Raw genomic sequence first — 19141 nt, 5'->3', positions numbered from 1 at the left:
CTAAAAAAGAAAGGGAAACAACACTAGAAGTGTAGCACTGCTTTGACGCTGGGTGCCGCCAATTTGCAAAACCGAGCGGAGAACTTGCGTACGTCAAACATTTAGTTACCGTGAAAATGTGCGTGGCTTTACAGCAAGTTTAGGTTTTATACATTGTAAATTTTGAGCGTGGAAACGGGCTCATGCAAGATTTTTGTGCGTACGCACCATTTATACATGAGGCCCCTGGTGTTTACTTTCGGTTTCTTACTTTACAAATTTGGGATAAGAACACGAATGATGTTTAAAAACAAAATGTCTTATGGAAATCCAGAATAATAAGTAAATCAGAAAATGAACACTGCATCTTTACCATAATTAGATTTGCCAATCCTGCAATATTTTGGTAGAGTGAACATTTTTGTTCAAATTATAAACATGGTTTACAAACTCCTGAGGTCAGGTGTTTGTTACAGCCCTAGTATACTCATTATCCTCTACCAGATTAATCTCCTTAGTGTTCTATTTTTTTTTGCAAAAAAACATTTAAAAAGCATCCTCTTTCTACTGTAAAATGTGCAAAACACTAAAAAGTACAAAATCAGAAGTGTAAAAAGTATGATACAAATAATAACAATGATTATTATTATTATGAAATGAATAATACAATGATAACCCTAAAACCATATATACTGTTAAAATATGTCGTGTGTTATATCTTTGAACGGGACAAAAGCTTAAGTATACGGTCGTTTACCTGACACTTCAGCATAACAGTTCGTCTCAAAAACAATTCTTTTGATAACGTCATCAAGAAATAACTAAAGTAAGTGTATCTTGGCTGTCAACATTCACTTTTATTCCTGGCTGCCCCACAAAATTTAAAACGAGGTGGTGCTGGTTTATTTGAAGCAGGGTAAACAGAAACCCAAATGCAAGCGTCGCTTTCTGTTTCACCATTTCAATTTCATTGCCTGAAGACAGATCTACTTTGTCATCTATGCTGATTACAGGCTCCTCAACATCACTGGTCCTACAGTATCACTGTCAAGAGCATGCAACACCTGGGATGGGGAAAAAGGTTTCTTACGAGATGCCATATATAATGCGAGTATAATGCTTATGCGAGACATTTCTATACAGTTGCCCAAGTGACACTTGGGACTAATGCTTTTAACACTGTTTTCACAGCCCGGGTGATGCTCAGGTCTAACGCTAAGGAGGTTAAGTAAGAAAAAAAAAAAAAAGTTCAGAGCACAAATTATCAGATTTTACAGTCTGCTATGTGGATTCAAGAATAGTTACATTTGCACAGCAACATTTTTAAAGTCACATCTGAAATACTGTGTACAATTCTGACCACAGTATTACAAAAGGGACAAAGTGCAGTAGAAGAAGTAAAGAATAGGCCTGCTGGTTATGTGCTACAATGAAATGAGGAAGAACTTGCACCTTCTCTGATAAACTACAAAGAAACAATTTAACATATGGAAGGATTAAAATAGAGTGCTTGCCTGTTATTATTGTACAATGTAATATTTCAGAATGCAGCAATACAGTTGCAAGTTAGTTAAAAGGTAAATATTACCAATATTAGCAAAACACATGGACCAAATCACTAAAGCAGTTGAAAACAGCATCCGGGGAAACCTTTTAACATTGTCTTAAATACATTCAAAACATTAGGATAACAGAAAATGACAAGCTATTGTTGGGTTTGGAGGTCTCTTCTTGGACCTGATTTTTATCTCATCAGACTGAATTTGTATTTTTGACTATTTATTAGAAACAGAAATGGATACATATGGAAAGATGCATGGTCAAATATTCACTCATGTAAAAAAAATGGATGCAGCAGGAGACATTTTCTTTGTCATACCATGGACATTTGATCTCTGTGACCCTTTATATAATTTTGAAGCCCCACTGACAGGAATCACTTTAAGGATTAGCCTAATTCCATAATTTTGTCATTAAAATTGCAGGGGCTGCATTTACCCTTTTTTCTCTTCACATTGTTTAGCCTTCTTTTGTTTAATTCACTTCTGTAAAAGATGGTGCAGTACAGTACAGTATTAAAATTCACCTGGTCACCTAAAAATTAATTTAGCAATACTTGGTGAAGTCAGCTGATTTTTTATAGTAGAAAGCATTATTATTATTACTATTATTATAGTCCATATATTTATCAGCATGGTTCTTAAATACAGGGTTGCTGTAAATATAGGGTTGCTGTTGCTGTAATGCTTCCATTTCTGTTTGCTTTAAGAAATATCCACGTTCATTAGATATCTTGTCATATACAGTACTTAGTAGGTACTTACCCTCCTTTCCTTTGGAATCTTTCCCTCTGCCTCAAGTTTGGCACGAGCTTGTCTCCTCTTAAGGATGCGATGGTACTGCTTGGCATTCACATACAGTGGCTCCTCTTCTAGCATTTCTGCTCCAGGTAGGGGAATTCTCTGCATGGTTGGCAATGTACTACCTCCGGGAACCATCTGTATAGACAGATGATAGAATTAAATCATTAAAAAAAAAATTTAAATAAATAAACTGTAGCCAATAAAAGTACACAGACTTACCATGACCATTCCACCAGCGTTTACCATGCTACCAGAAACAGGCAATGTGACAGTAACAGTACCTTGTCCACTATTTGTGGTACTGGTATTTGCTCCAGCCTGGACAATCTGGGCACCAGCCAGGCTGGCAGCTGGAATAGTTATCATACCTGAAAAGTACAACAGAAGTGTTGTATGAAAACCTAGTTTACCAAGTGATTTCACATATCCAGTGGAGAATGCTCACATTTCAATTATTTTATTCTTCATAAGGGGGCCTAATTTAGACTTTCTCAAAAAAACAATGATAGAAGATTTTAGTAACAAAATACTAACCAATTAAATTTAAGTTTTGTTCTAAAAATAATTTTATTAAGCCTTCATATTAATACATTTTCAGAATAATGGAGATTTTGTCACATTTTAATTACATGTATTAATCTCCCCCTCAAAAAATAGTTGTAACTTACCCATCATACACAATTACAAATAAAGTACTTCGCAATGTTAAGAATTATGAGTATTAGGTTTATAAAATGATACAGCATACTTAATCAGCTAACCTTAGCTATCAATACTACACCTTCAAAAGTTCCTGAGTTTAGGCACAGTTGATGGTACAGTCTGCTGCACCATGTATTTAACAAGTAGTAACCAGATTTTCATGGGAATTGTTACATATGCATAATTGAACTATTTTACATTACAATGAGTAATTAACCATAGTAAAAAAAAAAATAATAAAACGTAATAAATTGAAAGAAAATCATGTTTCATGTTGCATTTGAGGTATTCTTTTTGTTATATGTTTTCGTTCTGTTCGGCTTTAAAATTAACACGGAAGAACTTTTTTAAACTTACACTTTTACTGTAAAATTTCAGTAAAAACAATATTTGGAATTAACTTTTCATCAATATCACACTGAATTTTGATTCCGTGTTTGGACTTAAATCGTGACAACGCAATGTATAACTGTCCGTGAGTGAACATCGTTCCTTTCTCTCTAATAAATAAACTGATTTTTTCGAATCTTTGTCCCTGTGATTTGTTAATTGTCATAGCAAAAACTATTCTAAAATTCTACAGCCATGCCACCTTCTGCCTGAGGTCTTTGTAGGGTCGTTCTTTGGATCCGTGGATGTTGAGTTCCAAATAAATGAAGTTATTGTTGAATCTAATTGCTTAAAAAATGATTTATTGATGCATATTGGATTGTTTTGAAATAAAAAAAGAAGCTTAGGAAGAATATTCACCTTAACAACGTTAATTCTTCCAGCTAGAGTGAGATGAAGGGTTGACCATCTATGCAAGTCTTGCTTAATTTTTTCCATACAGACGGTGAAATTTTGTTGAGAGAGAGCTTTGTGTTTAATTGTGATATTTACCCCTAGGTCAGTGTTTCCCAAACCCGGTCCTGGGGACCCTCCGTGGCTGCAGGTTTTTGTTCCAACCAGCTTCTGTTTTTAATTGCACTCCTGGGCTAATTAAGTGATGTATTATTTCTCAAGTTCTGTGTTTAGGGAACAATATAGAAATTAGAAAACTAAGTTTGCTCAAAAAAAAAAAAATTAAAATCTACCAAGCATTTATATAGGAATAATTTATTTTTTAAATTTTTAACAGTATTTTCATCTTGATTTTCATTCTACTTTTCAAGGTGTTCTAATTATTTAATTAATCCATTATTTACTAATTAGTGGGTCTGACGCTGAAGTAGTTGCAGCTTTTGATTATTCCTGGGGTGTCTGATCTGCTCATTTTAAATTGTCATTATTAAGATACAATAAAGGGGAAAACCTGCACAGAGAAAGGGCAAAGTATAATGAAATCAACAAAAGAGAGTTAAGAATTTAAATCTATAGCAAAAGCAGAAATATTTCTAAATGTCTTATAAGTGTAAAAATCATGCTGCTATGCTTTTCTGAATGTTGAATAAAAGAAAACAAAATACCAGCTAATTAAATGAGATCAGTGCTATCAGGTGTTGTCACTGATTAGGAATCTGGTTGGAACAAAAACCTGCAGCCACAGGAGGTCCCCAGGACCGAGTTTGGGAAACACTGCCCTAGGTATTTAAACTGATCTGCAATGATAAAAGGTAGGGTATCCAATCTAATATTATATGCTTCAGAATTCACTGGAAAGAGTATACTTTTATTCAGATTAATTCGGAGACCAGAGATCTTTTGAAATTCTGTAAATGCTGTTAAGACTGCAGGCACAGAATTTTGTGGGTCTGATATATACAGTACCATATCATCTGCATATAGAGAAATTTTCTGTTCCAGTCCTTCTCTGATAATCCCCTTTATCTGATAAGCATTTTGACAGTGAACTGCCAATGGTTCAATGGCGATTGCAAATAACAGTGGTGACAAGGGGCATCCTTATCTGGTACCACATTCTAGTTTAAAGTAGTCTGAACAAATGTTGTTAATACAAACTGAAGCTTCTGGCTTGGTATACAGTAGTTTGGTCCATGCAGATGTTCGGGCCAAACCCAAATTTCTCTAATGTAGTGAAAAGGTATTTCCATTCAATCATGTCAAATGCTTTTTCTGCATCCAATGATAATAATATTTCTGGGGTGTTTAATGTAATATACTCACCAGCAAAGTCAAACGGGTGTCAAAGATTGGAAGATAAGTGTCAACCCTTGAGAAATCCAGTTTGATCTTGTGATATTACCGAAGGCAGCACTTTCTACATCCTTGTGGCTATGATTTTTGAGAGTATCTTAACATCATTATTCAGAAGTTAAGTTGGTCAGTATGATGCACGTTGTAAGAAGTCCTTATTTTGTTTAAGAAAGATGGTGATTAATGCTTGGCAAAAAGTTTGAGGTAGAATTTGATTGTCTCTAGCTTCTGTAAATGTTGCTAATAGGAGGGGAGCTAGCTGAGTGGAGAATTTCTTATAAAATTCTGCAGGGTAGACATCAGGGCCTGCTGCTTTCCCGCCTTGAAGTGACTTTATAGCATCCAGTAACTGATAGCGCCAGAGGTTTATCCAGTTCCTCCGCACTAAAAGTATCTATTTGTGGTATCTGTAATGTATCCAGAAATGCATTAGATTGTGTATTTTCTTCTTTAAACTCAGTAGAATATAAGGATTTATAGTAGTCTCTAAATGTGTGCATTATATTTTTATGCTCAATGATTTCATCTCCATTTGTGTTGGTGATTACTCTTTGACCAATTTTGAATACAACTAATCTTGACCTATTGCATAGCCCATCACTCATACATAAATTACGCAATAATATTATGATACATCCTTCTTTCAACAGTAATTCGGCCAGTGGAAGTCCAGACGGTGTTAACGGTTGTAGATATTCTACGGGATATTGTAAGCTGATGTTTTCATCTTCCACACCATCATCACCAACTGTTTCAGCTTAGTCTATTGATATGCATCTAACCAATTTGCTGATCATCAATTTTCGTGTTAATTCGTTTGATATCACTTCTCAGTGGTAGGATTGCCAGTGTACTCATTTCTTCTGTTGATAACCCTGTTGATGACATTCTTCAATAAGATGTGGACATACTAACTCTTCTTTTTTTGGGAACTTAAAGTGAGGAAAACATAAAAATTTATAAGAGCTGAGAGCGCAGGAACCATGTCTGACAAAAGCATTCACATGAATGAGAGGTGAGAGGACCGTGGGCATGGGCCATTAACCGGAAATGGTTGAGAGGAGAAATGGTTGCAAGAAAAAAATTTCTTGGCAATAGTCTTGTCTCAAGAGTTTCTTATATATAAATAAAATACACACAGAAGTGGGCAAAAGTAGGTTTATGGTTGCGAGTATGAGTAACACAGTTTTTTCTTGTATTATAATTAATTATTGTATTATTTGTCTTCATGCTACTATTATTATTGTTGTTATCAAGTAGACTACCAGAATGTATAAATAATGAGGACCGGCAAGTTGAGCACTTACAAGATTTTACCGAAGTGCACTGTGCCATTTTTTTAAATTAATAAAGTTACTGAGTTAATAAAACTATTTTAATAACCATAACCATGCCTGCCCTTTTATACAAGAACAACTGTAAACCAACAGTACTGAATATGTGCGAGTGTGTGTATATCTAGATCTCTCAACAAGGGCAGAGGCTAAATGTGCCCATTTACTTAAAAGCATAATCTCAATATGGATTTCTCTGGTGAAAAAAAAAACAAAACAAAAAAAAAAAACACACTTGATATTTCTGAGATCACAGAAAAAACCAGACAAGACATTCTAAACATTTGTAATTTACTGAAACGTTATTAAATCAACACTACCAAAACTGGAATTCAACCTGTATCAAAAACATGCAACATTTGCAGCACCTGGTTTACATGATACAATTAATATGAAATAATAATTTTAAATACTTTATTACTTAAATTAAATAATGTTTTTTGAATGCAAAACATTTTAAGTGGGGCTTTACTTGAACAAATAAATAATCACATTATTTATAAAACACTTTCAAATTAAATATGTGTTTACTAAATTTCAGAACACAATGAGAAACCTATCCAGGTATCCAGGATCGCTTTTGGAAGCCGTTAATCTTACCTTGCTGCAAGATGGTGCCATCAGCATTGACAGGCTGATATACAATTGTTTGCCCTTCTGCTGTTTGTGCCACTGGCTGGCCTTGCACAGCTATCTGTTGTTGCCCCTAGGAAATCAAATAAAAGTTGGTCCTGCAAATTGCTGTGTACAGCCTTGTTCAGTCTATAACACTGATAAAAAATAATACATTTTCACACAATACTTCCGGCTTCTAATCATGATGCACAAATTTTTAATTCTATATATTCTGAAGTATGGGCATCCCCCAAATTATGGACAACTGCTTTACAAAAAGTCATGCTTATGAAGACAATCACTCAAAATCCTTTTTTTGTCATACGAAGCACAATGAAGCGGCATTCTCATGGTTACAAAGACAATGTCTGGAACAATTTTCAAAATCAGAATAATTTTTGATACCAGGCTTGCTTAATTGTAATTATGTGTATTCTCTCACATTAAGCAAATTTTGAGTTGCCAGTCAGCCTAACACCAAGAGCCTCAAATATGGTGGGGTGGGGGGGGGGTTTGTTGGAAAGATGGTTCCCAGAGGAAACCTACGTAAACACGGAAAAAATGTACAAGAAACAGGGAGAAGCATACTCAACATGAAAATTTAACAACAGTTTACTGGAAAGCAATAATATATGAGTCACTGGGTTATAGAATAATTTCAACAGTAAATGAAGATTCTGTGTCACAAGAATACTGAAGATATAAACCTTGACAACTATTAGCAAGGACACTAGAAAGTTATGATAAATTATTTATGCTGTGATGTTACAGGATGTGTTTTTCTTATATAAACAGACTTTGTGATAAAACTAATCATGAACACATAGAAGTCTAAAATATGTTTACACTATTTCAAAAACAAAATGTTATTTAAAAGAAAAACATTTCTATGGTAATCTGTACCATGTCCACGTTGAGCAAGCAGATGCATACTCCTGGAACAAAATAATCAAATATTTTACTAAACAGCTGCAAAACAGAAGACTACTTGGGTCATAATCAATAAATTCACAAAAGTCACCAATTTAAAAAGTCTAAGTCTATTATTTAAAAAAAAGTTACTAAAATACTGACACTATGCAGATTTTCTTTTTTCTTACTGGGGAAAGCAGAGAAGCATAAGCTTCTTTTAGGGATAAGTACTGAATGAGGATGCTGTAATCTAAATGTCAACATTTGATCCATAGAGGATGTGCTTTTTTATGCACACCATTTAGAACAACAGTGTGTTCTATTTTTTGCTACAAAAATCTAAACCCAGTAATAAACAAACCCCACAATTAACCACCATAGATTTCAGTTGCTCATTTATTCAGATTCATAGAATGAAATCAAATGACTCCGTTCATGCCGTACTGACAATGTATAAACTACCAAAACAAAAACAGGAGATGGTATAGAATCATTTTTATCACTATATTTTTGTTATCTGTACACTATCATTACCTTACCTGGGTCTGCCCTGCAGTAACTGCAGTCTGGGGCTGCTGAATGATGATTTGTTGAGCCTGACCTTGTTGACCCTGCACTTGCAAAGCCTGACCACCTTGGATTTGGATTTGGCCTGGCTGAACGAGCTGAATCTAGTGAGGCAGCAGCAATATAAAACAGGTAAAGTTAACAGCAAGTACATCAAATAAGATTTAGTATTATTGCAAAAAAAAAAAAAAAATAAAAAAAAATAATGCTCGATAGTTCTCACTTCATTTCATGTGCATGTCATTACAACTTTTCTGTAAAAACTAATCAAAGCACAATGCATCTTTGTATATAATACAGAAGGGGCCATTTTAATTGTGATTTTACAAATACTGGAGGTTAAAATTACAAATAAAATAAAATACACACATTGCAATCATAAAATGAAGTATTTATTTTTATAAAGAAATCTGGCAAATTCATTGATCAAAATTAACTCAAGAAGAGATTTAAAAAGCATTATACCTAAAAATTCAACTATTAAAAAAAAACTAAAAAAAAAAAAAAAAAACAAAACAAAAAAAAACACACCTGTATAAAATAGATTAAAATCAGATACATTAAAACTGGGTATTCCGTTATGGAATTATATGGCTTAAAATATTAGGATAAAGCACAAATGAAATGATTCAAGATCTAATAGAAGAAAAGCGATGATAGATAGATAGATAGATAGATAGATAGATAGATAGATAGATAGATAGATAGATAGATAGATAGATAGATAGGATACTTTATTAATCCCAATGGGAAATTCACAATTCACAAAGGCACTTTACCTGCTGAAGGCCCTGGGCTCCAGAGACAGGCACTTGCATAATGGTCTGTCCTTGTCCTCCAGGGACTGCTTGAACCATAATGGGTTGGCCTGTAGATGTTATCAACTGGCCTCCGCTCACCTGAACCATCAAAGGTTGTCCTTGAACCTATAACCATGAAGGAAAAACTAACATGTAATAATACTAAACTATCTGTAAAAACCAGCAAGTGGGTGAAAAGTAACAAAAATATGAACAAGGTTTACAACAGAACAGCAATCTGCATCTTGGAACAATAGGCACACACCAAACAAATATGCAGAAGTCCACATGTTTGGAAAGTTTGAACATTTTTTTTTTTTTTTATCAGTTCGAACTAAGGAAACAGCCAAGCTTTATATAAATACTGCTTGTTGCAAATATAGCCTTTAAGCACATCTTAACATATAATGCAGAAAAAATAGAAAACAGTTGGATATAACTTTGTGGTTTATATTTAACTCAGTTAGCAAGAATGAAAAATGCAATACTAATCGATGAAAGCTTTGATATTTAACCTGACATTACTCACTACATTGAAGACATTCACAGTTACATTTTTCACCTTGCTAAAAAAGCATACAAAAAAAAAACAACCACACAAAAATTGCAGCACGGCAATCTAACAATGTGAAGAAAACAGCAGCAGCACCATAATGCTAAACAGCAAATGGCCACTATACTAGGTATACCTACAATAAAATAACTGAAAGAACCTCTCTTACTGTAAGCAAAAAATTTTGCTTAGATTAAGAAGGTAGTTGGATATTATATATAAATTCTTAAAAGAAAATGCTAATATATAAAAAAAAAAAACACTAATGCCAATGTACACTGGGGAAATTCTGACAGATTGGAAACTAGCAAATATTAACCCATTATATAAAAAGATGATGGAACTAACCTATGTAATTATAAGCCTATACATTTAACCAACATCATGGATAAATTAATGGAAGAAATTAAGGAAATGATTGAGCAGCACATGTCAAAAAACAGGTGTATTAGTTGGCAGTTAGATTTAGACAGGAGAGATGACCATTCAATAAAATACTAGCATTCTGAGGGAGCAACAAAAGCATACAATGAGAAAAGTGTGCATATCATATATCTTGATGTTTAGAAAGCTTTTGATAAGGTGTCATAAAAAGAGCCTAGTGATCAGACTTGAAGGCGAGTTTCAAGATTGCAATGTTTAAATGAATGCAAAAACTGCCGTAAACATCAGATGCAGAGGGGGTTGTGTTGTGAAAAATCTTCTCTGATTTAGGCAATGTTTAAAAAAAAAAAAAAAAATTAAATTAAATAAAGGGTCTCCCTCAATAAAGAATTACAAGCAGGAAGTAAGAATGTTAGATTTGGATTCACAATAAGTGCATTCAAAACTTCAATGTATCCCTCATTAGAAAGACCTAAGAGGTGTATTATTCTCTTTATTTTCTACATCCAGAAGCATCCGAGAATGCTAGTAGGATGTTAGATTATATAGCATGATGTGTGTAGTCCTAGTCAAAGCAGATTATTATTATGGTACAATATATTTCAGTATTTTACAGTGTACTTACTAGAGTACTGCATGCGGTTTTGATGTCCATATTGCCAAAAGAAAAAAAAACAAAAAAGACGAAATATCTAAAAAGCTCATTTTTTTGGTTAAAGCACAGAGATTAATAGGTGAGATGACTGAAAAGTTTGAAATTATTAAGGGATTTATCATGGTGGATCCTGGATATTGTTTTAAAATAAAGACAAACACAAGGACTGATTTTTATGATTTTCTGTCATTGAGCATTAAGCCTGGGAGGGGACAATCTTCAGAGTAATAATTTTTCGTTTTAACTATTAGGTTTTGATTCTTAAAGTCTCAAGATTTATCTCGTAAATCTCTATCCTGCTCAATTACTAAATGTAAATATTTGCTTATCTTCATTTTTGGTGTCCATTCCAGTAGATGGCACTAATGTGCCTGTTAAGGCTTTCTATGGAAAAAGCACTTTACTACTTTGCATAAAATGGTGTGTCCTCTTTAACTGAAATCAGTGTCTTAAACACTTAAATCACAGATCAGTTACTTGCTATGGATTCGAATGGTGCATTGGTAAAGAACACCTGGATAAAAGCAAAGCCATATGTAAGCTGTGCAGCTCAGAAGTTAAATTATCATTAACACAACAAATTTGAGAAATCACTTATCCCAACGTCACCCAGAAACACTGTCTCAGTTGACATCCAAATGAGCAGAGTCTCAGCAATCTGCACTGGAGATGGTGTTTAGCCCCAAGCTTCCGTTGAATTTGCCTCATGCCCAAAAAAATAATGGAAACTATAGCAGTTTTTATCTGTAAAGATAAGATACCCTACAACCTGCCTCAGCTGACAAAGCAAGCAGGCAATTGTTGGAATTTTTGAACATGTACTCAAAGCACCTTTGTAATAATGGCGTTATCAGTCACGATGACCGGATATTCTTCCATTGATTCAATACTGCTGTGAAAAAGCATCAGTTCTAGATCCTCATTTAAAATGCTTCCTTTTCGTCTGAGGACTGTCAGGACACATTTTTGAGACCGATTAAAGTGACTGCTATAAGGGAGCAACTGAAGATATGTGTAAGTTGTAGAATTATAGAAAGGCACAAGTCTTCCCGCTATATATTTAATTTCAACTAATTCAGGATTATTTTAAATGTCCAATAGGGGAATAAATTTGGCTGACAGTTTAGTTGAAGGGTATCTACATGTAGATTCACAACACACGAATAAGTATTTGAACAACATTTATTATTTAAGAATCAATATTTGATTACTTTATAATAATATTCGCAAGATACTACAAATGCCGATGCATTGTATTAAAACAATGAGCTCCCCACCCCCCATGATGTGTGAATTCTGATGTGGCAATGCATACATTACGTCAGTTAAATTATGGTGAATTTTGAATGAGTGCAGTGATGTGGAAGTTTTTTTGTTTTTTTTTTAAAAAGATATTTTGTTCCTTATCTTCCAAATACTGATGTTAACTGTTCATTACTAATCAAGTATTTCTTCTTAAACATCATTCCATGCTTATGCATATGTTACGAAATCACTATGTAGACAAACTTTAAATAAAGTGTTACAGAAATCTGTTCCATTATATTAGTCTTCCCTATGTATGGTTAAGTAATGTGTAAAACAAATCCACCACTTCAGATATATCAATGCATGGTAATTCAGGCAAGATAAAATCGATATTGAATCAAATCAGGACATCAGAGCTGATACCCAGCCCTATCGAACATTAACCTGTATCTAGTCAGCAACACTCTTCAGACATCCAGAAACATTCAAATGTTGCTTCAAGAGCAACAAGGAACTCATTATTTGAAACAAAAACCAGCCATCATACCATACTATTGTAGTACTCATGGTACACTGCATTTTAACATTAAGAAAGATGCATCTATGAAGTCATTAGATTTGTACCATGTGCTAGTCTCCTCCACTGTGTAAATCAGCAGGAAGCCAGAATTACAAATTACACCAAGCAACAGGTTACTAATCCATGAGTATTCTGCATGTGTTCCCACGTTCACTAAAACCAGTTTATTTTTATTGTAGCCGATAGGACTGGAACACTGCTAGGTCATCTATATGATCATATGGTCATCCATATGCTATTTATTCCATGTTTCTATTTACCACTGTTGAATATAGTTGCTAGATGGACTAAAACCCAAAAGTCACGCCAGCATTTGTTGCTTCTATACACATCCATCTACAGGATTTGAACAGCATTGTTCTCATGTAGTACTGTCACTAACTATGTAGCAAATTAGTGCAAGTATACAAAACAAAGTGGCCACTTAATGTATAGTATGTTCAATAAATTGCACAAAAAGCAGCTGTACAGTGACTATCATTTTGAGACAAACATGTTTTTTAAGTTTCAAAAAAGCAGCATTCTTAATAAATATGTGTCTAAGAGTCTGCTTTAATAGTAACAAATAGAAACAAGAAAGAACAATAGGATATTGAGAAGGGCAGGGGCCAATATAGGTGGTTTGCTTGGGTCTGAAGTTTTCATTCAATCGTGATCTGGGGCCTCATGCATAACGCCGTGCGTAGAATTCACACTAAAACATGGCAAAAGAATAAAAGCAGAAATGTGCATACACACAAAAGATCAAGATGCATAAATCTGTGCGGTCACCAACTTCCACGTTCTTCCACTCAATAAATCCCGGTCAGCGTGAAAAGTAACGCACATACATGCGCCTGCTGCCCCATCCAAACTCCTCCCAGAATTTCGCCTTTGAATATGCAAATCAATATACAGTGCATCCGGAAAGTATTCACAGCGCATCACTTTTTCCACATTTTGTTATGTTACAGCCTTATTCCAAAATGGATTCAATTCATTTTTTTTCCTCAGAATTCTGCACACAACACCCCATAATGACAACATGAAAAAAGCTTACTTGAGGTTTTTGCAAATTTATTAAAAATAAAAAAATTGAGAAAGCACATGTGCATAAGTAATCATAGCCTTTGCTCAATACTTTGTCGATGCACCTTTGGCAGCAATTACAGCCTCAAGTCTTTTTGAATATGATACCACAAGCTTGGCACACCTATCCTTGGCCAGTTTCGCTCATTCCTCTTTGCAGCACCTCTCAAGCTCCATCAGGTTGGATGGGAAGCGTCAGTGCACAGCCATTTTAAGATCTCTCCAGAGATGTTCAATCAGATTCAAGTCTGGGCTTTTGCTGGGCCACACAAGGACATTCAGAGTTGTCCTGAAGCCACTCCTTTGATATCTTGGCTGTGTGCTTAGGGTCATTGTCCTGCTGAAAGATGAACCGTCGCTCCAGTCTGAGGTCAAGAGTGCTCTGGAGCAGGTTTTCATCCAGGATGTCTCTGTACATTGCTGCAGTCATCTTTCCCTTTATCCTGACTAGTCTCCCAGTTCCTGCCGCTGAAAAACATCCCCACAGCATTTCACTGTAGGGATAGTGCCAGGTTTCCTCCAAACGTGACGCCTGGCATTCACACCAAAGAGTTCAATCTTTGTCTCATCAGACCAGAGAATTTTCTTTCTCATGGTCAGAGTCTCTTCAGGTGCCTTTTGGCAAACTCCAGGCGGGCTGCCATGTGCCTTTTACTAAGGAGTGGCTTCCGTCTCGCCACTCTACCATACAGGCCTGATTGGTGGATTGCTGCAGAGATGGTTGTCCTTCTGGAAGGTTCTCCTCTCTCCACAGAGGACCTCTGGAGCTCTGACAGAGTGACCATCGGGTTATTGGTCACCTCCCTGACTAAGGCCCTTCTCCCCCGATCACTCAGTTTAGATGGCCGGCCAGCTCTAGGAAGAGTCCTGGTGGTTTCGAACTTCTTCCACTTACGGATGATGGAGGCCACTGTGCTCATTGGGACCTTCAAAGCAGCAGAAATTTTTCTGTAACCTTCCCCAGATTTGTGCCTCGAGACAATCCTGTCTCGGAGGTCTACAGACAATTCCTTTGACTTCATGCTTGGTTTGTGCTCTGACATAAACTGTCAACTGTGGGATCTTATATAGACAGGTGTGTGCCTTTCCAAATCCTGTCCAGTCAACTGAATTTACCACAGGTGGAACTCCAATTAAGCTGCAGAAACATCTCAAGGATGATCAGGGGAAACAGGATGCACCTGAGCTCAATTTCAAGCTTCATGGCAAAGGCTGTGAATACTTATGTACATGTGCTTTCTCAATTTTTTTATTTTTAATAAATTTGCAAAAATCTCAAGTAAACTTTTTTCATGTTGGCATTATGGGGTGTTGTGTGTAGAATTATGAGGAAAAAAAATGAATTTAATCCATTTTGAAATAAGGCTGTAACATAACAAAATGTGGAAAAAGTGATGTGCTGTGAATACTTTCCGGATGCACTGTATGTAGAACCAAACAAAGCAGACATTTTCAGAGCTACTTGGTGAAGATTCTTACAGTTATCTGGCTCTACTAAGCTCCAGAAATGCTGAGAATGCTGTTGAGACTTTAACTGCACATTATTTTGAAGGTTTACTAATATATAATATATAAAATCCAATGTCCGTCTGTCTGCTTTTCACGAGAGAACTACTTAATGGATTTAGATCAGGTTTTTTCCATAATTTGCTTGAACATTTCGGTTGAGGTTTGCTGGTGCCCTGCCCGGGGTTTGTTTCCTGCCTTGCGCCCTGTATTGGCTGGGATTGGCTCCAGCAGACCCCCCATGATCCTGTAGATAGGATGTAGTGGGTTGGATAATGGATGGATTTCAGTCGATTTTGAGACTTCTCTGATTTCGTTGTGTATCATAGTTTGCTTGTAGTACTGATTTATTTGTCCGAATCCAAGAAACATGCGGCGGGCCAACGTGGGGGGGGGGGCGCGCGTTCCTCACTCACTTGCCAGCTTCCGTGTGTGTTCCTTAACTCCGTTAAAGTGTCACTTAGGTCTTGATAAGTTTCAGTCCGAATATTATTTTAAGTGTATGCCACATTGAAAACATAGATTGTAATTCAGATTGTGATTTTGTGTTAAAATGATCATGATATGATTTTTTGGAAAGATCGCCCACCGTTAATTTGACTAATCAAGTTTTCAAATTTATGTAGGATTCATTAACCCTCTGGCGAGCAACTTGGAAAGGATCGAGAGAGATGTGGTAAGAGACCCCTGGTCTAGACTCTCAAGGAATTCTACAAAGTCCACTTTTACTTAAAAATGTATAAATCAATAACATGTAGGACCCTCCAATCGGTGTTGTGCCAACATTTGCAAGACAAATTGTTGTTCTGCATGCAACATTTCAAGAAAGCTAGTTTCTGATACAACATGTTTATGTACAGAACAAATAGCACAAATATCACAGATCAGCAAATATAAACCTACCACCTCAACAGATATGTCAGGATATGAGTCAAGCAGCATCCATAAAATTAAGTTTGAGTGAAGCTATATTAATAATTGACCTTTACAATATATGGTCTTTTCAAGTATTTTTCACCATTGTAAAAGACTTGGCAGCACATGCGAGGAGGAGTAGCTATGATCGATGTTTGGAGACAGTCCCCAAGAAGCAATGCAAGATCGAGATTTCTCATGCAGCACACTGCACAATGAAAACAAAATGGAGGTCACACCACTACCTGGAGTGTCTGCACCTGCTGGCCTGATGCGGATGCCACTTGCGCCTCTGTCTGCAACTGGACAGCGGTCACCCCACCCTGCTGCCGAAGACAAAGGACATTACCACAGTGCCTATTTCAAAGGTAATGTGTAATGATGGTACAGTGCGGGGAGGAGGTGGGTGGGTGGGTGATACATAAAATGACACAAACCTTTTTCACCCTTAAGTCAAAAGCAGGAAACTAAGATATAATATTCTGTAAATTAGAGGTGCACAGCAAAAAAACAATTTAGGAAAGTGACTAACAAGAACAATATCACCCACAATAATACTAATTCTATCATGTGCATTTATGAAGTAAAAGGTACGTGTTAAATGGTATGAAGCATCAAGCAAATGCCATAAAAGAAAACAGTAATAAAGTATTAAAAATAGTTCCAAATTCTTTATTAAACACCACAAATAGTGATAAATAAGTACAACATTAACATTTTGAGATTATAACAACAGTAGCACTTTCCAAGGTCAGAAGATGGATTGCCTTGCTCAATAGCAATGTCTGCTCTCCACTGCACTGATGTCATGCATATAGTGCGAAACATGTCATGAAAGTTCAACTATATTGCAGAAGATTCATGGGTTGGATGTCCAATTCAACAAAGTAGCAAAGAGACTATCACATGTGTTAATTAAGATAACTGGCAAATCTGAATTTGTGCTATAAATAAATGTGTAGGGTTGTTCCCTTGCTCTCAATTCTGATGAACTGGGAACACAAGATTTAAAAAACAAATCAAAGCAAATTATAGCAACAGAAGTACACATTTTCATCCTACTTAATATACAGTTTGGCTTGAAAGTTTGCGAACCCTTTAGAATTTTGTATATTTCTGCATAAATATGACCTAAAACATCAGATTTTCACTCAAGTCCTAAAAGTAGATAAAGAGAAACCAGTTAAACAAATGAGACAAAAATATTATACTTGGTCATTTATTTATTGAGGAAAATGATCGAATATTATATATTTGTGAGTGGCAAAAGTATGTGAACCTCTAGGATTAGCAGTTAGTTTGAAGGTGAAATTCGAGTCAGGTGTTTTCAATCAATGGGATGACAGTCAGTTGTGAGTGGGCACCCTGTGTTATTTAAAGAACAGGGATCTATCAAAGTCTGCTCTTCACAACACGTTTGTGGAAGTGTATCATGACACGAACAAAGGAGATTTCTGAGGACCTCAGAAAAAGAGTTGTTGATGCTCATCAGGCTGGAAAAGGTTACAAAACCATCTCTAAAGAGTTTGGACTCCACCAATCCACAGTCAGACAGATTGTGTACAAATGGAGGAAATTCAAGATCATTGTTACCCTCCCCAGGAGTGGTCGACCAACAAAGATCACTCCAAGAGCAAGGCGTGTAATAGTCGGCAAGGTCACAAAGGACCCCAGAGAAACTTCTAAGCAACTGAGGGGCCTCTCTCACATTGGCTAATGTTCATGTTCATGAGTCCACCATCAGGAGAACACTGAACAACAATGGTGTGCATGGCAGGGTTGCAAGGAGAAAGCCACTGCTCTCCAAAAAAAACATTGCTGTTCGTCTGCAGTTTGCTAAAGATCACGTAGACAAACCAGAAGGCTATTGGAAGAATGTTTTGTGGACGGATGAGACCAAAATAGAACTTTTTGGTTTAAATGAAAAGTGTCATGTTTGGAGAAAGGAAAACACTGCATTCCAGCATAAGAACCTTATCCCATCTGTGAAACATGGTGGTGGTAGCATCATGGTTTGGGCCTGTTTTGCTGCATCTGGGCCAGGATGGCTTGCCTTCATTGATGGAACAATGAATTTTGAATTATATCAGAGAATTCTAAAGGAAAATGTCAGGACATCTGTCCATGAACTGAATCTCAAGAGAAGGTGGGTCATGCAGCAAGACAACGGCCCTAAGCACACAAGTTGTTCTACCAAAGAATGGTTAAAGAAGAGTAAAGATAATGTTTTGGAATGGCCAAGTCAAAGTCCTGACCTTAATCCAATCGAAATGTTGTGGAAGGACCTGAAGCGAGCAGTTAATGTGAGGAAACCCACCAACATCCCAGAGTTGAAGCTGTTCTGTATGGAGGAATGGGCTAAAATTCCTCCAAACCGGTGTGCAGGACTGATCAACAGTTACCAGAAACGTTTAGTTGCAGTTATTGCTGCAAAGGGGGGGTCACACCAGATACTGAATGCAAAGGTTCACATACTTTTGCCACTCACAAATATGTAATATTCGATCAATTCCCTTAATAAATAAATGACCAAGTATAATATTTTTGTCTCATTTGTTTAACTGATTTCTCTTTATCTACTTTTAGGACTAGAGTGAAAATCTGATGATGTTTTAGGTCATATTTATGCAGAAATATTGAAAATTCTAAATAGTTCACAAACCTTCAAGCACAACTATATGTATACATTCAACAACATTAGACATACAGCAGTTACTGCGGAAAATCTTGAGTAAAAAAATTTTTTTTCGTTATATTTAATAGTCTAATGGTATTCTATAAAATTGATGAAATGGATGTTTGAATGATTGTGCCCATTGATACA

At 35.9% G+C, this 19141-nt stretch overlaps 1 protein-coding gene across 5 annotated transcripts in view; it reads right to left on the bottom strand.

Annotated features, from left to right (window-relative positions):
* The window catches only part of nfyal (nuclear transcription factor Y, alpha, like), a 51399-nt gene that overhangs the window by 20514 nt on the left and 11744 nt on the right, over positions 1-19141 (bottom strand). Inside the window, exons 3-8 of one of the 5 annotated variants that reach the window (XM_028797100.2) lie at positions 16560-16643; positions 9388-9534; positions 8581-8712; positions 7115-7220; positions 2562-2710; positions 2304-2477 (exon numbers count right to left, since the gene is read on the bottom strand). In XM_028797100.2, coding sequence (XP_028652933.1) covers positions 2304-2477; positions 2562-2710; positions 7115-7220; positions 8581-8712; positions 9388-9534; positions 16560-16643 — 792 coding nt within the window. The remainder of the gene's footprint in view (positions 1-2303; positions 2478-2561; positions 2711-7114; positions 7221-8580; positions 8713-9387; positions 9535-16559; positions 16644-19141) is intronic. The other 4 variants (XM_028797104.2, XM_051925000.1, XM_051925001.1 and 1 more) reach the window with 4 other exon arrangements.

The sequence above is a fragment of the Erpetoichthys calabaricus genome, chromosome 3 (assembly GCF_900747795.2).
Source record: "Erpetoichthys calabaricus chromosome 3, fErpCal1.3, whole genome shotgun sequence".
In the NCBI taxonomy this organism is placed as follows: Eukaryota; Metazoa; Chordata; class Cladistia; order Polypteriformes; family Polypteridae; genus Erpetoichthys; species Erpetoichthys calabaricus.
The sequence above is the reverse complement of the archived record's forward strand: the minus strand, read 5'-3'. Positions and strand labels throughout refer to the sequence as shown.